Source organism: Aptenodytes forsteri, unplaced genomic scaffold (assembly GCF_000699145.1).
Source record: "Aptenodytes forsteri isolate BGI_AS27 unplaced genomic scaffold, ASM69914v1 Scaffold349, whole genome shotgun sequence".
In the NCBI taxonomy this organism is placed as follows: domain Eukaryota; kingdom Metazoa; phylum Chordata; class Aves; order Sphenisciformes; family Spheniscidae; genus Aptenodytes; species Aptenodytes forsteri.
The window spans coordinates 710,372-736,250 of NW_008794452.1; the positions used below are offsets into that span (position 1 = coordinate 710,372).

The 25,879-nt window shown below is 40.3% G+C and overlaps 1 protein-coding gene across 1 annotated transcript in view; it reads right to left on the reverse strand.

The window, feature by feature from the left end:
• ANK3 (ankyrin 3) overlaps positions 1–25,879 on the reverse strand; it is a 164,086-nt gene that overhangs the window by 90,529 nt on the left and 47,678 nt on the right. The window contains exons 10-18 of the mRNA XM_019474926.1: positions 24,069–24,266; positions 22,004–22,102; positions 19,148–19,246; positions 17,766–17,864; positions 15,411–15,608; positions 14,796–14,894; positions 13,944–14,042; positions 10,053–10,250; positions 7,604–7,702 (exon numbers count right to left, since the gene is read on the reverse strand). Coding sequence (XP_019330471.1) covers positions 7,604–7,702; positions 10,053–10,250; positions 13,944–14,042; positions 14,796–14,894; positions 15,411–15,608; positions 17,766–17,864; positions 19,148–19,246; positions 22,004–22,102; positions 24,069–24,266 — 1,188 coding nt within the window. The remainder of the gene's footprint in view (positions 1–7,603; positions 7,703–10,052; positions 10,251–13,943; positions 14,043–14,795; positions 14,895–15,410; positions 15,609–17,765; positions 17,865–19,147; positions 19,247–22,003; positions 22,103–24,068; positions 24,267–25,879) is intronic.

The following is a 25,879-nucleotide window of genomic DNA, read 5'->3' on the forward strand; positions in this document are numbered from 1 at the left end:
AAATAAAACAAAAAAATAACCGAAATATAAAAACAACGGTTTAAAAAAAAAAAAAAAAAAAGCCGTGAAACCTCCTCCTACAATTAAGTTCCTACAAGAACTTAATTCTCTTCTCCTCCTTCAAAATACAGGCCTCTTAACATGACCTGCAAGGTCAACAAAAATCAGACATCATAAAACCAACTGAGGAGATGAAATCCAAAGTTAAGGGCCACCTGCTGGGAACGCCCTGCTAAAACCCTAAAACATTAAAATCTGGAGAATATCAGAGAGCCAAGACCAGCTGATCTCAACTTTCCCTTTGAAGTGGTCTGTAAAGGCTCCTCTCTCCACCCTGTAACACTGACTATTGAAGAAGGAGCTATCAAACCCCTGATACTTACTGCAGTACAACATCAATTTCCTTCTACAAATGGTATATACAAAGATTTACATGTGGTACCTTCATAAATGGCTAGAGGAGTAACTATTGATGCTCCTTGTCACTCCTGACCGGCCTGCTGTTTAAATCAGAGACTAAGTGAAAACTTTTCCTCTTTCCCCTCCAAATGCATGGTAGAAATCATGACATTTCCATGTGACGTGGTCACTATTCTCCCTGCTACAGCTCTTGGTGTCCCAGAGTTCAGCTCAAGGAGGCTCCCTCTGAAGCTCTTGGTGCTGCTGGCCTGGTCAGGTATGGCAGCTGGAGATGCGTGCACGGAAAGGCAGCTTCTCTGCTACAGGCATCATGCATGTCCTGGGTAGAGATGTGGGCACCTGCTAGCCTGGTGGCAAAATACCAGCTTCTTGTCTGAACTCCCTGGAGGGGCCTGGGAGTTTTAAGTTTGCCATACCCTGTGGTCATCTCACGTCAAGTCGTGTTTGATGAGGCAGTGCCTAATGCAGCACACAGTCACTGACAGCAGAGTGACAGAGATCTGACACAGTGGGTCACATCTCACTGGGCATGTTAGACCTCATCAGCCACCAGAGGACATCTTTCATGTTTATAGTCAGCAATGTTTGTAGTGAAGGCATTGGTCAAAATAAAACTAATTAGCAAAATGCCCTTTTAATGCCTGAGAGCCGGAAAGGATATCCTTTGCTTCTCAGCTACAGTACAGATTCCTGCATTCAACTGTTTCTAGCTCAGGAAGGTATAACATTTATATTTATACCCCAACATCCTCATGGAAAAGAGATATTCTGTTAACTTTTCTGAAACGCTCCAACTGGCAGATTCTGCAATTACACAACCAAATTAACTATAAAAGTAGTAATTCTCATGGCTACTTGAGGCTTGCTACTTTCATTCGCTATAGAAATGTGTCCAGGAGGCTAAAACATCTTGCTTCAAAAGCTATTAATAATTAAAAAAACCAAAAACCACACCAAACAAACCCAGCCCCACAATTATACACACTTCTGCACAGCAGTTTAGGTTCAGAGTTATATTTACCAGCAAAGAACCAAGGGACTTAGTAGGCATCCTAATATTAAAAAAGTTGCTTCCAAGAAAATCAGGGCTTTTGTTTAATACAGCTCTAACGCGCATCACCTTCTGGCAGTCAGCTGCCATGCTGCTTCTAGCTGTTTTAAAGAATGAGCAGCAATATGGGAGTTAGCAGCTGGGAAGGGCTTATCAAAAGCCACAAGAATAAGTGCTAAAAAACCCCAAAATCAGAAATACTGAGCTTTTCAATTCTAATGGAACACACAAACACAAAGCATCCTTTATTCTCTTGCCCTTCGATTTTTTTGAGGGAAATTATCACAAGCCTTGTATATCATGTCAGTTAATTACTTTAATATCCTCCACTGGTAAGAATCATAAATCTTAACAGCTTGAATTACTGCATCTTTCTAGTCATGCTGACTCTCAAGCTGCTCTGTTTTTGTTTTTCTGCTGTAAATGTCAGACAATGGAGCTACAGTATTTTTGTTGATAAGGCTAGAAAATGCTCTAGATCCAAAGATCACAAAGGCATCCAGCCTTGATCAAATGAAACAGGCAAACATATGTGTACATCCACACTTCACTTTGCTTTGCTGAATCAGGGCCTAACATGTTGCAGTACCTTGCAAAGGTTCATTATTGTACATTATTAGGCTGGAAATTTCCACACAAATGTCTTGATAACAACTGAGCACATACCAAGAGCCAAGGAGAGAGACAGAACATACCACGAAGATATACTGAAGATATCTGTATTTGAGTGTTCGTTCTGTATGAAAGCAATTCTTTTCGACAGCACTTCCCACTCTCCCTGCCTCCTTCCTATCTCTTTCTGCATCTGAAAATTAGATATTCCAATGGAAAAATTGGATTGCTGTTATGAACCACTGTAGTGCTCAGTCTGGTACGGGGCTTCTGTTCAGAACAAGGCAGGCAGACTTGAATAAATCGCCCTGAATAAATTTGAAATAAAAGGCCCAACTCAACCTGCAAAAGAACATCACGACCTCTCAGTCACCGTTATCTCCTACCAATACTACAGTTTTAGGAACAAAAGACAGTTTAATAATGGCTTTATTTTCCAGACAGTCATCAACCAGGGACTGTGAGACCACCAATTCCCCTGGCAGAGGCCCAACACCAACAGCAGTGTAGCAACCGTTTGACTAAAATGACCTGCACTGAGGTCAAAGCCCCAAATCCTGCTCTTCATCCTTGACTGAACATGCACTCTTCTCTTGTCAGTCTTCCTTTGCCAGTCCTTCACGTTAATGCTGTAGCCTACAATAACACTATCCAATGGGATAAACAGTTGAAAAATGACATGTGGAGACCTGCTGAGCCATGAAACAATATTTACTCATGCCAACTCTCAGCACAAAGGCCCTGCAAGAAAAGTAACGTCACATGTACCACTTACAGTGGTACACACTCAACATGACCACCAGAGAAGGAATATCTGCTCACAGCCATAGCTTCAGATTGACATTTAACTCCTAATATTATGTGTAAGATGAGCATTCCTTGTGTTAAGCATGATATTGAAGAACACAGAGTTTCAGCATCAAAAACTCTTTAATATACCTAAATTCAGACACAAAAACGTAATGTCAGAATGGACAAAAACTGCTGCCTTTGCAGTGGCACCCTCAAGCTTTCTAAATGTGAAGGGTTTTGAACCAGCTCTGAAGCTTCACCATCTGAAGTTCATTTTAGCGTTGTTACTTTTCCACCATTCTATTATTTGCTTCTTGCATATTAAGATAAGGTGTTTTCTGTGGCTTATCAATTGGAGCTTAGTCTAACATGGCTAGGCTTAAAACCACATAACAAAATCCCACCTTCAAGTGGCAGGAGCAGCCTTGTGGCCTCACAAGCACTAGTTCTGGCACGCTAAACCAGTGTTGTTTACTCTTCGGTGTTGACTAAGACAGACTCCCGCAGCTCTGGGATTAGAGGCTATTTAGTTAATTGATGCAGCAGAACCAGAAGGATCCCATAACGCAATCAATAAATGGAGTTCAAAACCAGCAGCTATTCTTCCTTTCATGCCTTTTTCTACAACAAAGTTCAGGAAAAAAATTTCTTGGGAGGGAAACCACTCCAAGAAAGAACCACAGTTGCAATGGTTCAGGTCTGAGAGCAATTTTGAAAATGCTCATAAGTTTTAGTGCCAGAACTGATCTTAATCATACAGACTAATCTCCCGCACAAAAGATTTTCCGTAGTGTTAGATTTTTTTCTTCCCTGCTATAGCTTCAAGATACAAAATATGTTTCTTCCCAACCTTCTCCTCTAATCACCTGAAAAAAACCAATCGTGTGTGGCCCTCAGAACTTGGACAGGAGTAAGAACTCCCATGTGTCAGAATTGCAAACTCTAGATGTTTTCACAGGGAGTGTAAGTTATATATAAATGATGATTAAAGAACATGTACCAGAGGCGGAAGATGATAGCTCATTGGTCCCTACCCAAGAAGTTGAATGACCTGCTAAGTTATTAAGTGTTCTCCCTCCGTTGACAGATGCTGTGCTGGAGTGACATAACCGATGCTTACTTAACCTGGGAAAATGAGGAATATGATAAGAAGAGAATCTAAACAAAAAACAAAGAAAAAAGACTACTGAATAGTCATCTACACCACAATAATTGAGGTAACAAAAGCGTATGGATATGAAATGGAAAGAAAAGAACAGGTCAGTGGCGACGCTGCTGGTAGCAGAGATCCCCAATATAATGCCACTCTAAGCTGTACGGCTTCACTGACTTTTAAGGCATGGATGGCCACATCTCTGCCACTGTATGTCCGAAGTAATGAATCTGAACTGGACATGCTGGACGGTATTGTGCAAACATTGCAACGGTGCTTCTGAAGCCAACTCAGCTGTTACTCTATCTTGCTCCTCAGTGCCCCTGGTTTTAGGGACAGCATGCACAGACCTTTTATTCCCATAGAACAGTTAATCCATCTAAACAAGAGAGCTTGTAACTACAGAGCTGCTATTTTACAAGCCAATCATCTAAACTTCACCTGCATAGAACATGAGGTCAAGATATGGTAGTTCTTACAGCATAACACTTTTCCTTCATTGTAGAAGTTTAGAGCTTGTCAGCTCTTTCCTTAGGAACTCAAGATGATCATCAGTTTACCTAGAAACTATTCCATGCCAAAATACATGGTACTGCATTGGCACTTTTCTTGTATCACAGGTGGTAGTGAGTGGCAGGCGACCTCCACGTGGCTGACTGTGTGGAGCCTGGAGGGCTCACCACTGCACAAACCCAGCAGGTGGGACTCTGCAGAAGCCAGTGAATAAGCATCAAGCTCACTCCACTCTAACACAATCCTGCAAGGCACATGGGTGCTTTCTTCCTAAGGAGCAGGCAGTCCCCTACAGCAGAGAGGGCAAATTAGCATGGTAGGCAGAAGGACAAGCCATTGCGGGTGTTCTTCACCACAGAGGCCTACAGGATCAATAATGCACATTTTCCCAGACAGGTGATTTGTTACACCACAAAGTAGTTCTGCTTAAATACACCTTGACTTTGCCTGACCTATGAGTCCCTGCCCCACTTCCTAACAACTATGGGGCAGTCCCACGGAAGCAAACGTGTACTGGGAAACTATTCTTTACTTGCACTAGTTACACACATATAACTGAGGAATGAAGGTGAACAACAAAGGACTTACTGTTGGGTTTTTTTTTAATTATATGACTATTACGGATGACAGGATTCATGCTGCAGACAGTCAAATATGACTGCATTTTTTTCGCCTGTGCGTGGTTTTACCTACTGACTAGTTCAATTTTCAGAGATGCAATTAAAAAATTCAGCTCCACCCAGAGGAGATCTCTGAATGAGAAACTGAAGCCCCTTTTCTGTGTGTCTCTACAGAGCCACATGCCTGCTCCACCACATTGCCACCCTGCCGGGCTTAAATTTCAGTATAGAGCTTGTGCAACTGTGCCAGGCTGGCCCTGAGACCCAACAAACATGCCCTGCCTCTCAGCTGTGACAGCATCTCAGACGTTTCTACCATGCTAATGTGACTAAAAGGCCACTAGTCCAGAACTGGATCCTATTTGGATGTTGGAGAGCAGGCAAAAGGGACACGTGACTGCCTGCACCTGTCAATGTAAATGTCTCCTTAGACTACTTACTGTTTGTGGGACAGAGAAGAGGGGGAGAAAGGCAAACACTCACAGACAAGTTGTACAGGCTAGGAGGTGATTCAGCTCTGACCAAGTTAAAAGAGCAGGTTCTGCAATGTCTTGCTACAGAAACCAAAACCAGGTAGGAACTATCTCCAGAAAGGCAACCATATACATCTGAGGAAATCGTGCAAAGAATGAACCAGGGCAGATCTCATCTGCTGCTGGATGATTTAGCAGGTGATAAAAACCCAGACTGATTCATCTGTAAAATACAGGCTGAGGATATGTTCCAAAAGTATAAAGCTGGAGAAGCTCCTGGGATTTCAGCAGAACTATTTCAGTTTCATGTCAGAATAATGTCACTGAAATCAGTAGCCGGTACAGTTGGAATTACACAGTAGAAAAATCACATAACAATGACTTTTCCCTCTGCCATGGATTATAATCAGCTGAGCTGCAGCCAGAGATGATGATGGATTCAGCCCTTTCTGAGATGTCAGTGTGATGATAGAATGATAATACTGCTGGACAGTCTGACACACCTGGACATTTCTGGGATGCAAGCACAGCACCTAACCTGTGGAACACACCTAGGAGAGAGTTGTGAAAGCTGTTACTCTGCACAAAGGGTGCAGGTCAGATTGTGAGACTTGGTTCATTTAGCTGATTTGATCAGCTACAGTCCAAGTATTTGGTCACAACTGATTTCTCATCCAGCTAAAGGAATGACTCTGAGATCTAGACAATTCATGAAGAATGTAAGTGTCATCAACACTGAGATCATTATCATTAAATTCTGAACACCGTATAACTGTTAGTGAGCATAAACCCATTTGTACACAGGCTATTGGAATTTACTCCCAACATCGCTCTTAAAACCAATACTGTGAAGTGGGAGGCATCATTGCTTGGGGTCTCAAAAGCATCCCCAAGCACCTTGGAAAGTCAGGTCTCTTATTTAGGAGTCCAAATATCTACTTTAGGCAAGACTATTTTTAGGCAAGTAAATTTGAAATGGACCACCATCGCATATATGTATTTCATATTAGAAAACAGTGATAAAGAATTTCAAATTTGTCCTCAAGAATTAAATGTTTCATCTCTAATATTATTTTTGAAGACAGAGTAGAGCAATATTTACTGACAACCTAACAGGTTTACCATCGGGAGAACAATGGTCTAGTCTGAACTTGGGACACCAGAAAAAGTCAGTTCCCTAGAATGTACCCATATGATGAAATAGCTCACCTCCCTAAGCTTTGCAAAACAAAGCGGCTTAGAAATTCAGAGGCATCCAGTCCTGAAGGCTGAGTCAAACTGTAGGAGTAGGGGTAATCTTTATAAATGAACAATGGCTTTACTTGCAGAATCATGTCTACGGATGGCTATTTAGTATCAGCTCAGGGAAAGGAAACCATTTCATAGTCTCTTAAGTCATGGGAAAAAGCTATTTAGTATCAGCTCAGGGAAAGGAGACTACTTCATTTCATAGTCTCTTAAGTCATGGGAAAAAGTATTAACCACTTAATAGCCAGGAATGCCTGCATTGCATTCACATTGTTTCTCTTGCTGTAAATACAGATGTTTTAAGTAACAGTTCTGAGTTTTGTTTCTACTGCAGCTGAATGGAAAGTATGTGCAACATGTAAAAAATACCAAAAGCAGATGAGAGTATGCATACGGTGAAAGATTATATGACTCTCTGTAGAGAGAGCACAAGCTTTTCTGAAGGTTTCCTTACATAAAAAACAGATCAATCCCACTTACCTTCAGTGAAACACAATAGTAGGATACAATCTAAATCTATATTGATCTAAATATTTGGCAAGAAATAAGCTTACTGCTCAAAGACTGAGCGTAACACTAAACATTCAAGTTTACATATCTTCTATAATAATTTATTACAAGGAATGTTTCTCTGCTGTTATTTCAGTTTCACCCTGAAATTGATTACTAGTCCAGTCTATAGGCTCATGCCTCCTTGAAAGGAACTAACACATGTTTGTACCTTCGTCTGTGCATCAACAGCAGCTCCCTGGTTAACAAGAACCTCTGCTACATTGACTCTATCCTCTTGAGCAGCCAGGTGGAGTGGCGTCAGTCCACTCTGTAAATTAGAAGGAACAAGTAACAATCTTCAGCGGAGGCATATGAATACTAAAATGCAAATCCAGGTATCAGTAAGACCCAAAACATCCTACTGAATTTAAAGAAATTATAAATTCCACTTTCACTGTGTAACGTGCTTCCTAATCACATTTGTTGATAATCAAGAAAGTACAATTTGAAAGCCAGGAAGATAATGTTTCTTTTACACAAGGAACATTTCTTCATGCAGCATTCAACATGGGATAGCAAATTATAGCACTTTAAGAAAAAGTCGCATAGCATTTTTTTACCTCCTAATTCACTTCCTTAGAATGAGTAAGATTTTAAAAGAAATATTGAATTATTGTTTACACTTCTACAAGTTTTCTAGAAGTAACATTCACTCAGATTTATCCTTACCTTTTACTCCTCTGCTTGATCATTTTCAAACACAAACAGAAAAGAGAAAACTACATTTCTCTGAGATCAGGTCCATTTCTCTCTGCTCAGGGAGTATACAGACCTGCTAGATGACATGTACTGACACTTTTTGGATAGCTCATTATTTTTCTTATCTGAAACTTGAGATCTAAAATCCTTAAAACCTCAGAAAGCTACGCAACTTTCTGTCACATAAAAGACCTCCAGTAGAAGAGGCAGAAGAGAGAATCTGCTGAGGGGATGTTGTTAGGAATCGGAAAGAATATCCTTTACTTGCAAATTACAATTCTTTTTCTCTCCTCCTGTTCCTACTGCCTTTAGCACCGGTGACAGAAGAGCGGGTGGCAGCAGTTGGCACATCAGGCAGAAACACTTGCTAAGCTTCCTACCCTTGAACCCAAACTCATGTCCACAGTGGACTTGCTACCAAAGGCAGTAACTGCTGAGAGCGTCTCACTGTACTGCACTCGAACGTGCAATCCTGATGACAATGCAGCTTAGGTGGGTCACATTACACAAATATATAACAGTAACCTACTGTAAATTACCTAATGGAGCCCAGACATTATGAGCCAAACCTTCTAAAAAAGATACAATAAGTGCTCAGTGCCCACACTGGGGCTCTGAGTACTCAGCTCCCAACCATTCTGTGGATCCTGAAGAAAACAAATGCTCTTTTCATTCCCATCGCAAAACTCAAAAGTTAGTGTGCTTTAAATATCTGGCTTCAAATATAGGTGCTGAGCTCAGAGGAAATGTGCATCTCTGAGTACAGGGGAACTATTTTCAAAAGGTGGTGTTAGCAGTATAATGAGAAACTAGAGATTACAGCTGAACAGTAACAGATTGAAGGACGTTGCAGGTAATTAACCTCTGGTGGGGCTGAATCAAAATGCCAAGCAGCTGCAAGCGTGCTCTCTGTATTAGCCTTAGCAGCAAAACCATTGATAGCCAATGTGATACAGAATGTGTACATGGCAAATTGCCCTGTAGGAATACAAAGTACATCCTGCACTGCATAAGCCCACACACTTGATTGAGACTGGGGAAAAAAAATCAACATCTGCAAGAGAAGCTTCCTGAAGGAGGGCCCAAAAACAACCAAACCGTAAGTTGGAAACAGGAAAACACAGCAGCCCTGTACAGTATCACCCACAGCCTCAGAGGACATCGTGTCTTTCTACCTGCTGAGAATAAGTATTTTCCATGAAAAACTTGTCTCTTGCCTTTCTACTTTAGCCACATAAATCCATACTGAAACCGCACTTTACAACATCTCTGATGTCTAGTGGGGCATTTAAAGAATTAAGGCTGCGCATTTTCTAGAAACATTACTCAAGAGCAGACTTAATAGCCTATAAATTCATACATATAGAAACTAAAATCTACCAACTTCCCTTTCCTGTTCCCAGGAGAAATTACACTGAAAGTCACTGTGCTCTGAGGAACACCCCCTGGGGAGGAAGAATCACTTGTATTAATGAATGAAATCTCAGACAACCTTGCTGTTATTATCCCATTAAAAAAATCAGCTTCCCTTAAGTTAGCTGTTACCATTGCTCAATGGTCAAGCATATATCTAGAGGCTCATAAATGACACGCGCCAACCCCACTGACCGCTGGGGGGAGGAAGACATTTTCTCTCTAGACATGTTTTGGCAGACTAGCATAATGTGGAAGGAAGGGAGATGAATTAGTAAGTTCCTCTGCAGCATGTGCTATCATCAAAACTTGGGTACTACGAAATACAGTTCATTCCATGTGACATGGCGTGCTGCTCTCTTTGCTTTTAGAAATGATGATGTGTATTCAAACACCTGCAGCGGTTTTCAAAACCTGCAGAATCACAGTGGACAAAATTTACTTGCAGGCCCCTATCATCACCGTATTTGTTTATTGCCTTAGCACCAAGCAGGGGGAACACTTACCTTGTTGCTGAGATTTACATTAGCGTTTCTCGTAAGAAGCAATGACACCATGTCCACGTGGCCGTCCTGAGAGGCAAGATGTACAGGGGCGATACCCTGCCTGGTTACAGCATTGGCATCAGCACCATATTCCAGCAGCGTAGTTGCTATGTCCATCTGGTTTTTCTTGGCAGCTATGTGCAGTGGCGTATAGCCGTTCTGTCAACAGAAAGCACTTCATTGCAAGCTACTCATTAAACAATGTGATAAATCACTTTCCTGTACCTACCCAACTCTATGAAAGTAAGTCATTAGTTCTAAAAATTGTCAAACGTAGTCTAATACAATATTAACTAGTTGTACAAATGAACGTATCGGAACTTTAAACAATCTGGTTTTGAAAGTACCGCTACAAATAGGAGGATTCTGAAAGAAACTTTCAAATTTGGGAAAAAAAAATCTGTTCAGAAGAGCACAACCTATAGCAATAGGAATTTGAGTTTCATTTCACAGACATTTGCTACTTTTCCTTAAATGTACATAAAATCTTTAACAAACAGAAGAGCAGGATGTGTGTTCGTAACTCAGAACAGCTGTTATTGTTTGGGGTTTTTTCCCATTTCCCAGTGTGAATGAAAGCATTACGTACATGAAATATGGCCTTTCTTGCAGCATTTACCCTAACCTTACTAACAGGCTCTTTTCCTTCAGATCAAGGGAAAATTAAAGCATATAACTTTAGAGTCTTGCATTCTTTGGGTTTTTTGTTCCTTCCAATATGCGTACCTACTGAGCCCCCTACTAAAAATAAAAATGCAGTATCTATTGCATGGTAAAATTCGATAATTCTAAAAAAGGATGGATTTGGCAGAAAATAGATAAATAGATATAAAGAATAACTGATTAGCATGCTAATACCAAAACATTGACTAAGGTATGACCAGCTTTTGGTACAGATTGCGATGCCTGTTTAATCAAGAAGTTTCTGTCTTTCAGAAATGTATTAGCCCTCATTTTAAAGCAAACGGCAAATGTGCACACGTACGCATGTGACTAAGGAAGAAGATCGGGGGGCATGAGACCCTAGCTGCATAAACCATTTCGTATGGTATCATAAGTACCACGTGCATCTCAGATTACACAGCCGGATAAGATCTATCTAAAGGCACAAAGCATTCACCTGGCTTGGCTCCTCCCTGCGCCCTGTGGGGCAGCAGGGCTGGACTATACAGGAAGGCAGGTCACAACAGATGAATGGTGATGCAGGTAGGAGCGAAGAATAAATACACAGGGGCACAGAAATTATTACAAGAGAGCTTTAATAGTAATCCGGAAGTGAGAGAGACGCACAGCACTAACTCCACGTGGAAAAGGTTCTGTAACCTTCAAAATTCAGTTCAGATTCAGTTCAGATCTTAGATACCAAGATATTTCAAAGCGACACCTGGGAAACACAGTGCCACAATGAATAAGGGAAGTACACGGCCACCGAATTTTCACTTTGAAGCTAAGATACTTCAGGAGAAACAAGCACAATCCTCTCCCTTAGACTTCCTGCATGAGACTGACATGTAAAACAGCCTTTGCAACATAAGCATCTACTAAATCCTAAATACTACATGCTAAATCCTGCGTATATGCTAAACTCTGTGTATTTTAAATGGAACTCATGTATATTTTGTAAAATAACAAATGCAGTTTTCAAGCCTTTTCCTCAGAAATGGGCATACATTGCTTTCAGTGGAATGGAAAGCAACAGATTGCCAACAGAAGGCAAAAAGAGAGCTGAAAAATAAAAGCCAAAATTCAGCTCAGTCTCAAGTCTGCATCTTCTCCTCATGATAAAGGCTGTGCTCTGTCACTATGCATAGATGCGGAAGGGAACGGAGAAGTTTGGAAAGAAGGGTATGGGGTTATTCTGGCTGCCAAGGAAAAGAGGGAAAAAGGGAAAAAGGTTAAAGATGAAGGGACAGAGAAAAACTGAGGCTTTGGAGGCAGGGGGGGAGAGGAAGAGAAGCATTGTAAAGTGGATGCCAAATTAAAATTAGGCACAAGACTAATTTTGGCCTCTAAAAAAGAACAGTTCATCAGAATAACTGTTTGTATCACAGTGCTGTACTCTGACACGGCCACTTCCCATACCCATTCACCGGTCACTCTTCAAGGCAAATGGTCCTGGGCCAGGCTAATGAGTCAGTCCTAAGATCAGTGTTAAAGACAGGAGTGCCACAGAAAAAGCAACTGCTGATGAAACTAACTGTGGAGCCAGTGATGAGATATGACATAACACATTTATTTATTAGACCACATTTACAAAAATGGGAAATCATCTGCTGTTACCAACATCATCTTTCAGATGACTGCACAGTAGTTGCCTAAAGCAACAAACATGCTACCGTTAATTTTATTTAGTATTGACGCTCTACTCAGTGTTGCTGTGGCTCACTTGCTGCAGAATACTAACAAATGCTTTCTTTTAGGAAGACTTACAAGCTGGCACTTGAAGGCCTGAAGTGGCAGCTGCAAAACTGTTCTGTTACAGATGGGGAAGCTAAGGTGACCTGACACACGAGTTTGTGTAATATTATACCATAGTCTATAGTGCTTCCACCTTGGTTTGGACTTCCCAAGTCCTTGGCAGTGGCTGCTGCAATCCCTGTCCCTACAGGATGCACAGCTTCCACTGGCAGTTTCTTTCAGTGAAAACTGGGTCAGTGTCTTCTCATGCCCTTCAGAAGGCCCCTTCTTCCCCACAGTGGCATTTAAGAGTTCTGTGTTGCAGCAGTAAAAGATCAGAGATCACTCCAGTTCACCTCCCGGGGCACTGCTCTGGCAGATTGCCACTATCGACATATTGATTTTAGACTGTGCCGTTGCTGCTGGCTGTCCATGTTTATTTAACTTTCCTCTCTTTTGCACTATAAGTTCTGGGACCTACCATGTGTGACAGACTCCATCCTCTTCTTTAGCCGTGCAGAAGGCCTCTAGTGTTATGGCTGTATTTAGTCATGTGTGAGAGGAAGGCAATCAAGGAGAGCTGTCTGTCTATCTACGATACTGGCTTTTCCACTGGCTCTCCCTTTTCCACTGTGTTTTTCTGCAGTGATTTTAGGAACGTATCTGGGTTGTTTCAGGTGGGGTATTTACACTGCACTTCCCCCACTTGAACCTACATATGCTTCCACCCTGTTTTAGTTATTGCTGCTGTCCAACTATTGATTATCGATCCATACTTAAAACTGGGATCCACAAAGGATATAGACACTCTAAGCTTCTCTAAATTCTTTCTTCTACTCAGAACTAGAATACGTTTAAATATTTATTCTTTCACATCCCCTGAAATCTTACACTATGTGTTGTCTTGCCTACGGTAAATTGCAATCAAAGCAGGGCTGTAACTAGTTGTTTTATTTTCTCACCAGTCCATTTACACTGTGGTAGAAGTATTGTGAAGCACATTAATAACTATGCACATTGTACTGAGAAACATATCACACTCCAGAAGTCATCCTGTGGCATAATACAGGAGAACTACCCCTGTTTAGCAAGACATTAACTCCAAGCTTGCCCTGCACAGATGTTAAGATGCAATGACATAAAGTTGGCTGGCTTGGAGAAGGTAATAAGGAGACCGGACAAGTGAAAGCAAGGCTCAGTATTCACCAAGACTGAACTTCATTGAAACTAGAGATTTTCAATGTTTCTACAGCTATATTTGCTTTTTTACTGCTATTTTATTCACCCGCAGAATTATTCTAACAGCTTTATGTGATTGTGAGACATTAATAAAAAAGGTCACTGAGCCCCCTGTAATTGCAAGCATATACAGTCTAGAAAGAACAGAGGTAGACAGTCAATAAAGTGACACAAAAAGCCTAGGTATTGTTCCCCCAGAGTGGCCAGTACTTGTACCTTGGCAGATGCGTGAGGTGAAGCTCCCTGGTCCAACAGTAGGAGTGCCACTTTTTGATTATCATAGTGTGCAGCTACATGCAGTGGTGTTAAACCGCTCTAAAAACACATGCAGAAAAAACAAGTGCTGTTACAGACCCTCTCCAGGGAAAACTTAAGAGTTTGGAAAATTGGAGTAGATAAGGTGAAAAAACACATTTGTTATTCATTCATGTATCCAGAGTCTTTGATAACTTCAGAATAAAAAAATAAAACAGAGATTTGAAAATCCTTACTGAGCTGTGAAAGCCCTTTTCACTTTTCCCAGGGAAGATGAACAGGGAAGCACATATCTGTGCTGCTCCCAGGATAGAGCAGGTAAGGAATTTTGACCCTGAGGTCATACCCTCGGCAATGTTTTTCTTTTACTGCAGTTGATAAGTAAACTGTCCCTTGGATCTGTAAAAATCCAAGCTGGGCTGGTCTAAAAGCTTGAGGTCCTACTGGGACCTGTCATGAGACCTGGGGGAGCAGAGCCAGCTGCCTGAATACTCTGATAAGGACTGTAAATAGTCTGGGTGGGAAGGAAGGGGAATGGTTTGCCTCCATTCCCCTGGATGGGTACAGAGAGGACATAATTTTGTTGTCAATTAATGACAATAAAAGTCACTTTTGCCAAGAGTTTGCTGACTCTTGGCAGCCCCAACAGGGACTGGAATATTACATGAAACCTATCCCAGCTAAACCCAGGCTGTGGATACTAGTGTGATAGTAAGTAGGTAGAAGGATATTATTAGAATATTATGTGCATTTAGATATTTGCTGTGCAAGTGGCAGGGGGTTTTTTTTTTCTTCCGGCTTCTTTTGTCCTACCTTTCCAGAAGCATCAGGAGATGCATTCTTCTGAAGCAGGAGGTTGGCTACCTCAATTTTCCCATATTTTGCAGCCACATGTAGAGGAGTAAATCCTTTCTGTAAGAGAAAGCAGTTATATAGCAGCCTTGTGCACTCTTTCTCAGGGTAAGGTTTGTCTCTCATCTACAAGGATACTGCTGTTTCCATCCATCCATAGTCCTGAGTACAGGCAGCCAGTCTGCAGCTTCCCAACTGCCCTGGCAGGTCTGGAGGTGCTCCCTTGCAAGGCAAAGCCCTATCTGCATTAAAACAACTGTTAAAAGGGAAGAGTCAGTTCCTTTCTTCACACCACCAAAGATCCAAGGACAAGGCTGGGTAACAACTTACCAACTCCCGTCAAGAATTTCTGCCCTGCATTCCTTTCATTCTGAGAAAATGCATGTCTGATCACTGGGATATGTTGTACGCCAGGCACTGAGGTAAAAGCATGAAGCTTTGTATCCTTTTAACAAAATGTAGCTCATTCTTACATTATTTGTACGTGTATATGACTCTTGCAGCATTTAATTCACAAGTAGCACTTGCTACAGGTATATTTTACTATTGAGGCTCTCTCTTTTGCAACTCCCTTACCTTGGTAATGATAGCTAAAGATGCACCATGATCCAAAAGAACAGAAGCTACGTCTTCGTGTCCTTCTCGAGCAGAAAGATGCAGGGGCGTATAGCCAGACGTCGTAGCTGCGTTTGGAGATGCTCCTTGCTGTAGCAGCTGCTGTACTATATCTGCTTTTCCCAGTCGAGCAGAAATGTGCAGTGGCGTTTGGTCATCCTAAACATAAAGGAAACAACACAGTCCTACATAAGAAAACTAAGGCTCATATTTTGACAGAAAATATTTGCTCGGATTCTATCGCTTTTCAAAATTGCAGACGAGCATTAAGTTTACTGAGGTCTTACCTAGCGAATATTGCATGTTGGCTTTCTCTTTGTCATATACTAAAGATATATTGTGCTTTGTTGATGCATCACAAAATATTCCAGACAGGTACATAATCCATAACAGTAAATAAACTGATCAATTTCCTTAATCTGGATTTGCCTCACTTTGCTTTGCCACTAAGGTGCATTGAATTTCCTGTTGAATTTGAGATCTTTCTTAAAATGCAGTGAATGCATAGCTCTATTCCTCACATCTTGATCTCTCTTATGATTCCCAGCAACATGACCTGAGGTGCTTAGCATATTATTGCCTAGTAACTTGCATTAAGTATCTTATTTTGCTCATTTTTACTGGTGAACTATTTGTTTGGTATTTTGCAGATAACTTTACAGTGGATGTAACTGAAGATAAAGCATGGTGCTGAAACTCACCGTTGTTTTCTCACTGCTCATTCAGAACACAATAATCCTAATAGTTCTAAGTATAAGGGTTGCTCTGTCATGAGTCTTGTCGTTTATTTATTTTCCTTCAGTGAAAACATTGTGGTTGTTTGTGACCTTGTTCTGAGCGTCTAATAGATAATTTCTTCCTTATTCATTATTTGGTTTTGTATTTTTGTCCTCCCCATTCTCAGTTGTACAATCTTTGGATTAAGCACACTACCACAACAGTATGGTCAACAAAGCCTGTGACTTCATTTTTCCCTGTTCCTCATAAATCTATTTAAACGTCTTTCTCTCCCCATTTTTCCCTGCTGAATTTCCTACCTTTTAGGAAAGGTACTGCTACCCCACGTCCTGCAGCAGAGTAGTTCTGAGGTGTTCTCTGCTAGGGAGACTTCTGCCCATGCCCATCCTACAACAGTGATTTTACACCTTTGGGATTTAGGATGAGAGAGCATCAGGATGTGAATGCTGCTTCTCTGCAGGGAAATTCTCTTCTGACTAGTGGCGAGCCTTTATGGTTCTTAAATGTTTCCAGTTTATGCCTGTTTCCCACAAATTTCTCAATGCTGATGTTAGCACTGGTGTATAATCTATTACTTGTATTTAGTTGTTATTTGTGATAACAAATTGATCACAGGCAATGGCAGTTTGCACAAATTAATTCATTGTGTGAAATTATTTAGAAAATATTTGCGTGACACTGCTTCTGAGCATGAGCTGTTCACTTTCAAGGCTGTCTTTGGAGATTTACAGACCACATAATTCACTTCTATTGTCAAACTGCTTGCAGATATGAAATGTATCTGCTATAAATATTTAGTCAGGGTTCCTTATAAGTAGATATTCTTACTAGTAACTTTATTTGTGAGCCAATTCACAGATGATAATTTCACAGTGAAAAATAGATTTCTTTGAAATTGTATTCATTTAATCACTATTTGAAAAAAAAAAAAAACACATTTTCCTGGTTTTACCTATTAAGACTGCTATTTATTGCACCCATTTATCTCCTTTGCCTGTCTGTTTCCTGGAACTCTTATTTCCATAATTTTGCATACTTCTTCAGCGGCTCTTGAGCATTTCTTTTTCCTTCCCTCCTATCTTCCTCAATTGCAATTGTTTCTATAGGGTCTGTTCCTTCTTTCCAGCCCTATGGTACATCCCCTTACTGTGCCTCCTCACTTTAGGAGGTGTTCTTTAGAAGTAACTATTTTTGAATGCATACAGGTTGATGCTTTAGGGACACGACAGGAGACACCAGCAGCATAGGGTTTACAGTTTTGCAGAAATAAAAGCAGTTTTGAGGCATATGTCCCCCTTCTTGCTTCCCACCCCAAAACAAAACTCTCCAAATGCATGATACTTTATATTAAAAGTTGATGAAAAAACGGGCACTTGACATCTCCTGCCTTCTCTCTTACATACAGATCACTCATGACTACAGTAAGAGAGTACATAACAAAATATCAGTGGTCACTATGCCAGGCCCTTGGCTTCACCTCCCTTTCTCTTCCCGAAAAACACATGCAAGATGAATGTGATTCCTTGCTTTGTTAAATATGGATAATCTAGGGTTATTATACCTGGACCATCACCTTACCTTAGCTTTAGCCTCCACCTGAGCTCCATTTTGTACAAGGTATCGAACGACCTCTGTTTGGCCAGCTCTGGCAGCCATGTGCAGCGCCGTTTCTCCTCTCTAGCACGCAGCAGCAAAAACAAAATATCATTAAAAACACACTGCAGGAAAAACAAATCCCAACATGTTTCATAAATACAAAAATACCATTAACTCAGTTCAGAATAATCTCCACTAGCATATTTTGTAGTAGCTGTCTGTAAGCAAGATGGGAGATTAAGTCAATATTTGACCTCTTAGCTGTATGCTACAAAGCAGTTTATTTCAGGGTCAGTTTCCCAACACAATAGTGCCTTTGTCACTAGTCTTTTGCTGAAGAGACAGTGCAATTTTTGTATTTACTAGCATTTTACTAGCAGTGTTAAAAATTACATCAATTTAAATAAAGCCTAATTTAGTCAAACAAAAAATTTATTTCAAATTTTGTATATTCAGATACACACAAGTTTTCTTCCTGCTATGCCCTATGCCTCTACTACCATTTGTTATCTGACAAACACTGAGATGGGTGAACAAGAGGAAAACAAAACTATTACCGAGTACATTAATCTAAAGCTTCATGGACTTAATGAAAGACAAATCCAAGGAAACTAGAATAAATTCAGGGGGAAAACTGCTTTCTACATTTTTGGACATCAGTATGTCTTTAGGTACAAACACCCGCTAATTTACAAATGGTGTTGCATTTTTATATAATTTAATAGAATTAGCAAATGAAGTCTTTAATAAAAGATTGTCTTCTAACTGCACCTGTGTATGGAAGGTGAAAGGGAGATTTTGAGGCCAAACTGTTAAAAAGAATCAACAAGCTTCTACTTTCCTCCCATTTCCCAACTTTCAAATATCCTTCTAACAGTGACTTCAGTTTTTACACACGCCCTGGGAGCCTTGGGGCACACAGTGCACATCCAGTAGAAAAGCGCACTTGTACGGCTATATGGATACAGGCAATATGTCCCAGCAATCTGCTGCAATCTGTTGATAACAGCAGAACTTTCCTTAAATGGTAGGCCCCCGGGGTCCTGGGAAAACAGTGCTCAACAGTCAAGTACACATCTCAAAAATTACATATAAGAAGCTACAGTATGTTCTCATTCTTTACTTCAGAAAATAAAGAGAAGAGAGTCTGCTTAAGGTCAGCCTCTTCTGAGGTTTTCTCAACCTGTCAAGCATCTCCCAAGTAGGAGTCAGCAGGCTGCACTTTCCCATGACTCCAGTAGAACCACGACTGCTATGGAGGTGGATGGCAAACACCAGAATTAGGTGCTTCACAACAGTGCTGCTCCCAGATATTATAAATGTATTCACAGTTCTGCCATGCTGAAAGGAAACCTGTTACTCACCACATTGGTAGTGTTGGGTGATGCTCCATGATGCATTAGCTGCGATACAATATTTACATGTCCCATGAAGGCAGCAACATGGATTGGAGTTAGGCCCGACTGAAAACCAAACCAAAATCAAACTTAAATACCTACCTTCCACACTCCTTTACAAGAATGCCATGGGGAAAAAATAAGTTATTCTAAAGTAAGTAAACCCAAGTGCTTGCTCTTCTGAGAGGATCTTATCTTTTCAAAAACATATACACATGCTTAAACTAAAGGGCACACGGAATTGTAAACACCTGAGTATGATTCATGAGCAAACATAAAAACATTCTAGGAATTCAGTAATTCTTCATCAACTAAAATCAACTACAGCTAAGAAAGATTTCTTCCTTAAGTTTTTTACTAAATATCATTTTGGACCGAAAAAAAAAAAAAAGATAGAAGCATTCCTGGTACAAAGATAAGACTTTCTGGAAAATTCAGCTCATGCAAAAAAGATGCAGTGTCCATTGTCCCCGCCAAATCCAGTTGCTTTTGGATGAACAAAAAGGTCTACTGAACTTAGTGGTGAGCTCCATCCCCACTGTCTCTCCAGGAGAAAGGGAATTCAAAACTGTGGCATCCAGCCAGAGAGGCACAGACACAAATGACACAGGCTAAAGAGCATTCCCCCTTCCCTCAGGACCTTGTGGCATCATCACCATCACAAATTTGCACCACTGCCCTTATACAAGATACAAAAGACCAACTGGAGAGAGAGAGAGGGAGGGAGAAGAGGAGGGGAAAAAGGGAGCAGTCATTTAGCAGGGCATGACCTCAAGGATTCTGCTTTAGAAATCCAATCAATAGTTAATATTTCTCCAAGCAGAATTACCCTAAAGCCTCTTCACAGCTGCTTCTGCACAGCTGTAGCAACAGTCAGCCAGAGGCTGCAGAAGGGAGATTTGCTACCAGGAGAAGGAGAAAGCTCAGGGGATCTCCGGAAATCCCCTGATTTAGGCAGCTTCCCCATAGATGTACACAAGTCCCAGGAGGGTAGAGGTGAGGAAAACACACTTTTGTTCCTTTCTCATGCAGAACAGCAAACATGAGCAGGAAGGCAGAATAACTGGTTGAGTATGTTATTTCTTTTCCCTGTTTCACATAATTTCGTAAATGCTTTTAAAATAATAGACTGCAGGAAATACAATGCACGTGTGTCATATTTGACCACAAACACTAACTCATACTGCAGAGATTCAAGCCTGCAGTTTAAAAAAAAGGTGCAGTATCTACAAATGGAAGTATGGAATCTACCTGGAAAACAGAGTTTACCATAGGAAAAGATAATAAGCATTACCTTTAATAAATGGTTTATATGCAACAATGACTCTTTGTGAAATTTGGTACTGTTTCCTCTTATTGCATTTATTATTCACATCTCACAACCAACACTTGTTTGCTCTCAGATTTCTTTGGGGAGGAATACTCTGAAGCTTTCTGGCCAATTTGTTTTGATGGCCAGATACAATCTTTCTTTCTGACTAGAGAAATAGTGGCTTATGTATGGGTGCTGAGTACCACCTCCTAATTCTGCCTTGAAAGGTTGTTACCATCTAGACAGCCGGTGAGAGAAGCAGGCAGGAAGGTAGAGCCCTGCAGTAAATTACCGTGATGAATTTCAACAAATGCAGTCAAATGTGGTCTGAGATCATGTGAGATCATGGTGAGGCAGCAACAGGAAATAAAGGAAGAGCTCTTGCTTTTGGACAGTTTTTGCTTGAAAAAGCAATTCAGAGGGTACAGATGAGACTGTTAACCTGGTTCACTCACACGAGACAGTCTAGTTAAGTGTTGCTGTTGCTTTCATTCTCTTAATTCTTTGTATTTAAAAGGGACAAAACTGAATAGATACTTTTTCTACTTCCACATTGACTGATTAATATAGAGGACAGGCATTGCATCTCTTCTGTTAAGGTTCTCTTTGTGCCTCTCACACATTTGCTAACATGACTTCAAATTAGGCTCCGAAAGCTGCATCTACAAGCCCTATGATTTTTAAAAACTAGTCTGGAAATATGTGAGCTGTAGCAAGAGCAGGCTCTGCTCTCTCTCAAGAAAGCCAGGAAGGGAGCTGTATTGTTTGCTACTGAATAATTAGGACAAAAATCCATGCATCAAATGAAACTCCATTTTGGGGAAATGAACTGCTCCCAGTTGTACCTTGTTTAATCAATGGAATTGTTTATCGTTTTCTAACCTGGCTTCTTCCACAGTGGTCACACATTCATATATGTGCCCTTTCCTCCTAACTTAGTAGAATACACATAGGCAAACCAAATTTTCCATAGGTACTTAATTAATCTCTAAATTGTGCAAATAACTGGGTGTAGACTATCTCATGCTGATTGAAGTAACAGCATATTGATTTCCATCTAGCTGATTTGTGATGACCTGTGATAGTGGGTGAATATAACTTCTGTGTGGAAAGCCAAAACAAGGTCGTGAATTAAACCACCATTCAAAATAGCACTTGAGTGAAACAGTCTTCACCTTAATCTCCTTAACAGGGTGAATTTCATCTCCAGTGCATTAAATTACAGGCAAAAATTGGCAGAAATGATAGATGATTTTTTTTTAAATTTTAATCTGTTATGTTTCACTTGTTATCCCCAGTGTATGCCCAAAGTATATCGATTGTTTGGGTGTTGCGATCCATTAGGGCAACTTACTTTATTATTCAGTTTTATTATTTGGTAATACCTAGTTGAAAATAATTGTTGACTTGATTGGTACATGTTCTTTCAGAAATATTCAGATATTAATCAATATAGTTATAATGAATTTTGTAGGAAAAACAAAGACAAATGTGAAAAGGCCACTTCTTACCTCAGTCACAGCTTGAATTGATGCACCGTGCTTCAGAAGAAGTTCCATTACTTTTATTCTGTTCTTCTTGCAGGCAATGTGAAGAGGTGTGAAACCATTCTGTAAATGAGAAAGAACATACTTTTTGATACTGTGTATGTCATTACAAAGTAGAATTGGGTATGGAATTCACATAAGACATCCCTCTGTTTTAACAAAACACCTCCCAGATTTGTTTTGGCGTCACTAAATTGTTCATGTAAAAAAGAGAAAAAGCTTCTAAAAAGAAAAAGACATATTTCATATAGCCAGTTTTAATTATGAAATATATTGCCCACTAATAAATAATTCATTTTTAGAAATTATCTGTTCATCTAAAACTATCAACAACTTCATTTTTGCTTAAGCATATTTTCTTTTGACTTTTCAGAACTGCTGGTAAAAAAAGCACGTTACCTTTACAAGCTCTGACATTTGGGTCTTCTTCTAAACTAGTCTGACTACTTTTTTTTTTCATTCATTACCTGCCAGTTTACTGTAATTACAATTATTTTGCCCCCTCCTTTAAAAAAAAAAAAATCTGTGTGCAGCAGAGTGAACATTTAAAACTACCATCTTATTTAGTGTGAGACGTTACAACAGAAAACAAGTAAAACGGAAAAAAGCTGTCCAGAGCATCCACAACTGGTACAGTAACATTAATGCACTGAATGCTAATGCCCCTCTGTATATTCATCAAAAACGCCTTTGCAGAACAATTCTGAAAACAGCTGACAGAACTGGTCCCTCAGATCTGATCAAAATTAGCTTTTTTACCTGCTATATAGTAAAGAATATCATATGCTTTTGTAACGTGAGGTCAGTGCAATTGTCTGTTCCAGTTAAGTGTGAGCAGCTCTCGATTCTCTCCTTAGCAGTGGACAACGTCCAGGGTGAGCTCAGATGTGTTTCAGGGAAGAGCGAGCTCGAGCTCCAGATAATGCACTCAGGCTCCTTCCACTTAAACATTCTGAGTGGGGATCAGGACAGAAATAAAAGGAAACACTGAAAGATTTAGGGGAAAAGGAAATTTGTGGCTAAGTTGCCAGACCAATGAGACGCCACTGCCAGCAACTCTGACAAGCTAAACCTGATGATGATTTGATTATTTCAGAAGGCAAAAATAAATATTACAGGCCTGCAAGCCTGCCCTACTTGCTGGTTATAGCGAACAAACCCCATATATCATAATACCTTGACCAAAGACACCTGAAGACAGGTTGATCTGACACAAAAAACAGAGGGGCTGAGAGAAGGAAATCTATGGAGCCTGTGCTGTTTTCAAGAGAGTCAATCCCACCTGGCTTGTGAGGGTTTCAGGAGCTCACATACTATTCCAGGAATTGAATGAGTTAGTAGCATCAGGCTGTGAAACTAGTAGTCAACCCAATTAATGTCAGAACATAAATTTGTTTGGAACGTTATTGAAGAACAAATCAAAAAGACATTTTAAAAACAACGGATTGCAAGTATAATTTTGAACAAAATGCATTAACGCATTCAATTTGTATGGAGTATAATTACACTAACAGATTTTGTTGCTGAAGTTGTTTTTAAAGTAGAAAGGCATATAACTCCATTGATATAATTATAAAATACCACAAATATTCACCATGTAACTCATTCCTACTTTTTACTGTTTCACGTCTTTGAGGGCTAATAAAAATTCTCTCACTATTAAGCACTGCTGATTATTTTCTTTTTACAAACATTTAGAAAATGAGAATTCTCTCCATACCGAAAACTACAGCAGTTACATCTGCATCTACTTCATCTATTCAGAATCATAACAAGTTACCAGGAGGCAAAAGTGCTCTAGTTACACTAGAAATTCATAAATCACTGCTGACCATCCATAAGCAAAGGTCTATTCTGATTGCATGATATATTATTAACACCTTGAACCTTAAGCATCCTCTCTTGGGCTGCAGCGATACAACATATTCTCACTGACAACCATCAGCAGGCAGAAAATAACTCTCAAATAAGTCTCACTGCAACTTTGGAAGAATGTTTAGCTGTGAATAGTAACCCGCTGTGTACTCACCAGTGCTTTGGCATTAGGATTAGCTTTCTTGTCCAAGAGAACCTTGGCAACTTTGTAGTGGCCACAGTGGGCGGCAACATGCAGCGCAGTCAGATAGTCATTAGTGACGTCGTCTACAGGCACGTTGTGCTGAATCAGAAGCTGAACACAGTTTAGATGATCTCCTTGTGTTGCCATGTGCAACGGAGACAAACCATTCTGCGAACAAAAAGACCCAACACTGATAGGTTATAGGATGCTCAGAGAAATGAAACTCCTCCACGTTGTTCTTAGACCATTTGTTGTATGAAGAATTTTACAAGCACAGAGAGAACCCAAATTAAACTTAACATGTTCAGTCTAACAACGAGGGTTCTTACTCCAGCAAAAGCCATGTGTAATTTGGAGCTTGTTTGGTTAGAGTCTGTAGGCAGCTCTACCTTAAAAAAAGAGTCATGCCATACCAGCAATGCTCTAAACGTAGCTTATTTCACCCAGCATAGCTCAGATAGGTTGCTCGAGTTAAATGAGTTATGGGAAGAACGGCACTTTGTGACTTTTAATACCCTAGCCAGGAAATTTGCTGTTCTTAAAAGCTGCATTAAACTCACCACTCTAATGTAGCCTGCATATACCAGGCATGAGAGAGCAGGTCAGAACATCACTCAGTAATCACTACAACCTTCCCTCACCCCTCCACTAGTGTTTTCCTGAATTTGGGTTGTAGACATGCCTTATAGCACATTACACACCTGTGGAGACCATTCTTCCCAGCCAACATTGGTACAACAGCAAAAGTTTCAAGTGCAACCGGGCTAAAAAAGTTTGAATTAGACCACCATGATGTGACCTACCAGTGGCAGTGGTAAAGCTCTGATTCATCAGGGAAACACCTGAGAGAGATTCATGTTTAGGAACAAATCCTGTACCAAGAATTGTTTCTTGCACTGCTTACAATGGTTAATCAACAAGCTGCCAACATATACTACATTTCCAGAGTAAAAACATGAGAGAAATAATTCTCAGAACTTTAAAGGACTGACCCTATTTCATGACAAAAGATTAAAAAATATGCCAGAATGAAAGAGGTCTTGTTAGCAGAGGTACATGAGCTCCTTAGATAAACCTCAACATACCTTCTTCCATTTGTTTTTTTTTTTGTTGTTTTTTTTTTCTTTTTTACTTAGCCCTTTTAATGCCAAAATTAGATTCAAGTGCAGGAGCTATTCTGGTAACACATAATAGTATGTAATCTATAAATGACTGACAGTACACTGTGTTTGCCATCATAAAGAAACTGAAACTCTTGCTCACAGATGTAGTGCCCTCATGTGACCGCAGTTAGCAAAGGCAAAGTAGCAACATAAAACCAGCTGAGATCTCAGGCTTTCTGAAACAGATGATTTCTTTCTTCTCCCTTCCCAAGACCATATCATAAGAGTAATGACAAACATTCAAAATAAAGGTGGAAATACGCAGTGAAATAATTTTTAAAAGCGACATGGCAGAAGGATGGTGAAAGTAAACATGCTAATACTGCCAGAATTTGAAAGCAGTTTACATTCAGTGCTGAGAAGCAGACATTCTTGGACACAGTTATGTGTTTCATAGAATCAGAGAACAGTTTGGGTTGGAAGGGACCTTTAAAGGTCATCTAGTCCACCCCCCCTGCCATGGGCAGGGACATCTTCAACTCGATCAGGTTGCTCAGAGCCCCATCCAACCTGACCTGGAATGTTTCCAGGGATGGGGCATCCACCACCTCTCTGGGCAACCTGGGCCAGTGTTTCACCACCCTCAGTGTAAAAAATGTCTTCCTTATATCTAGTCTA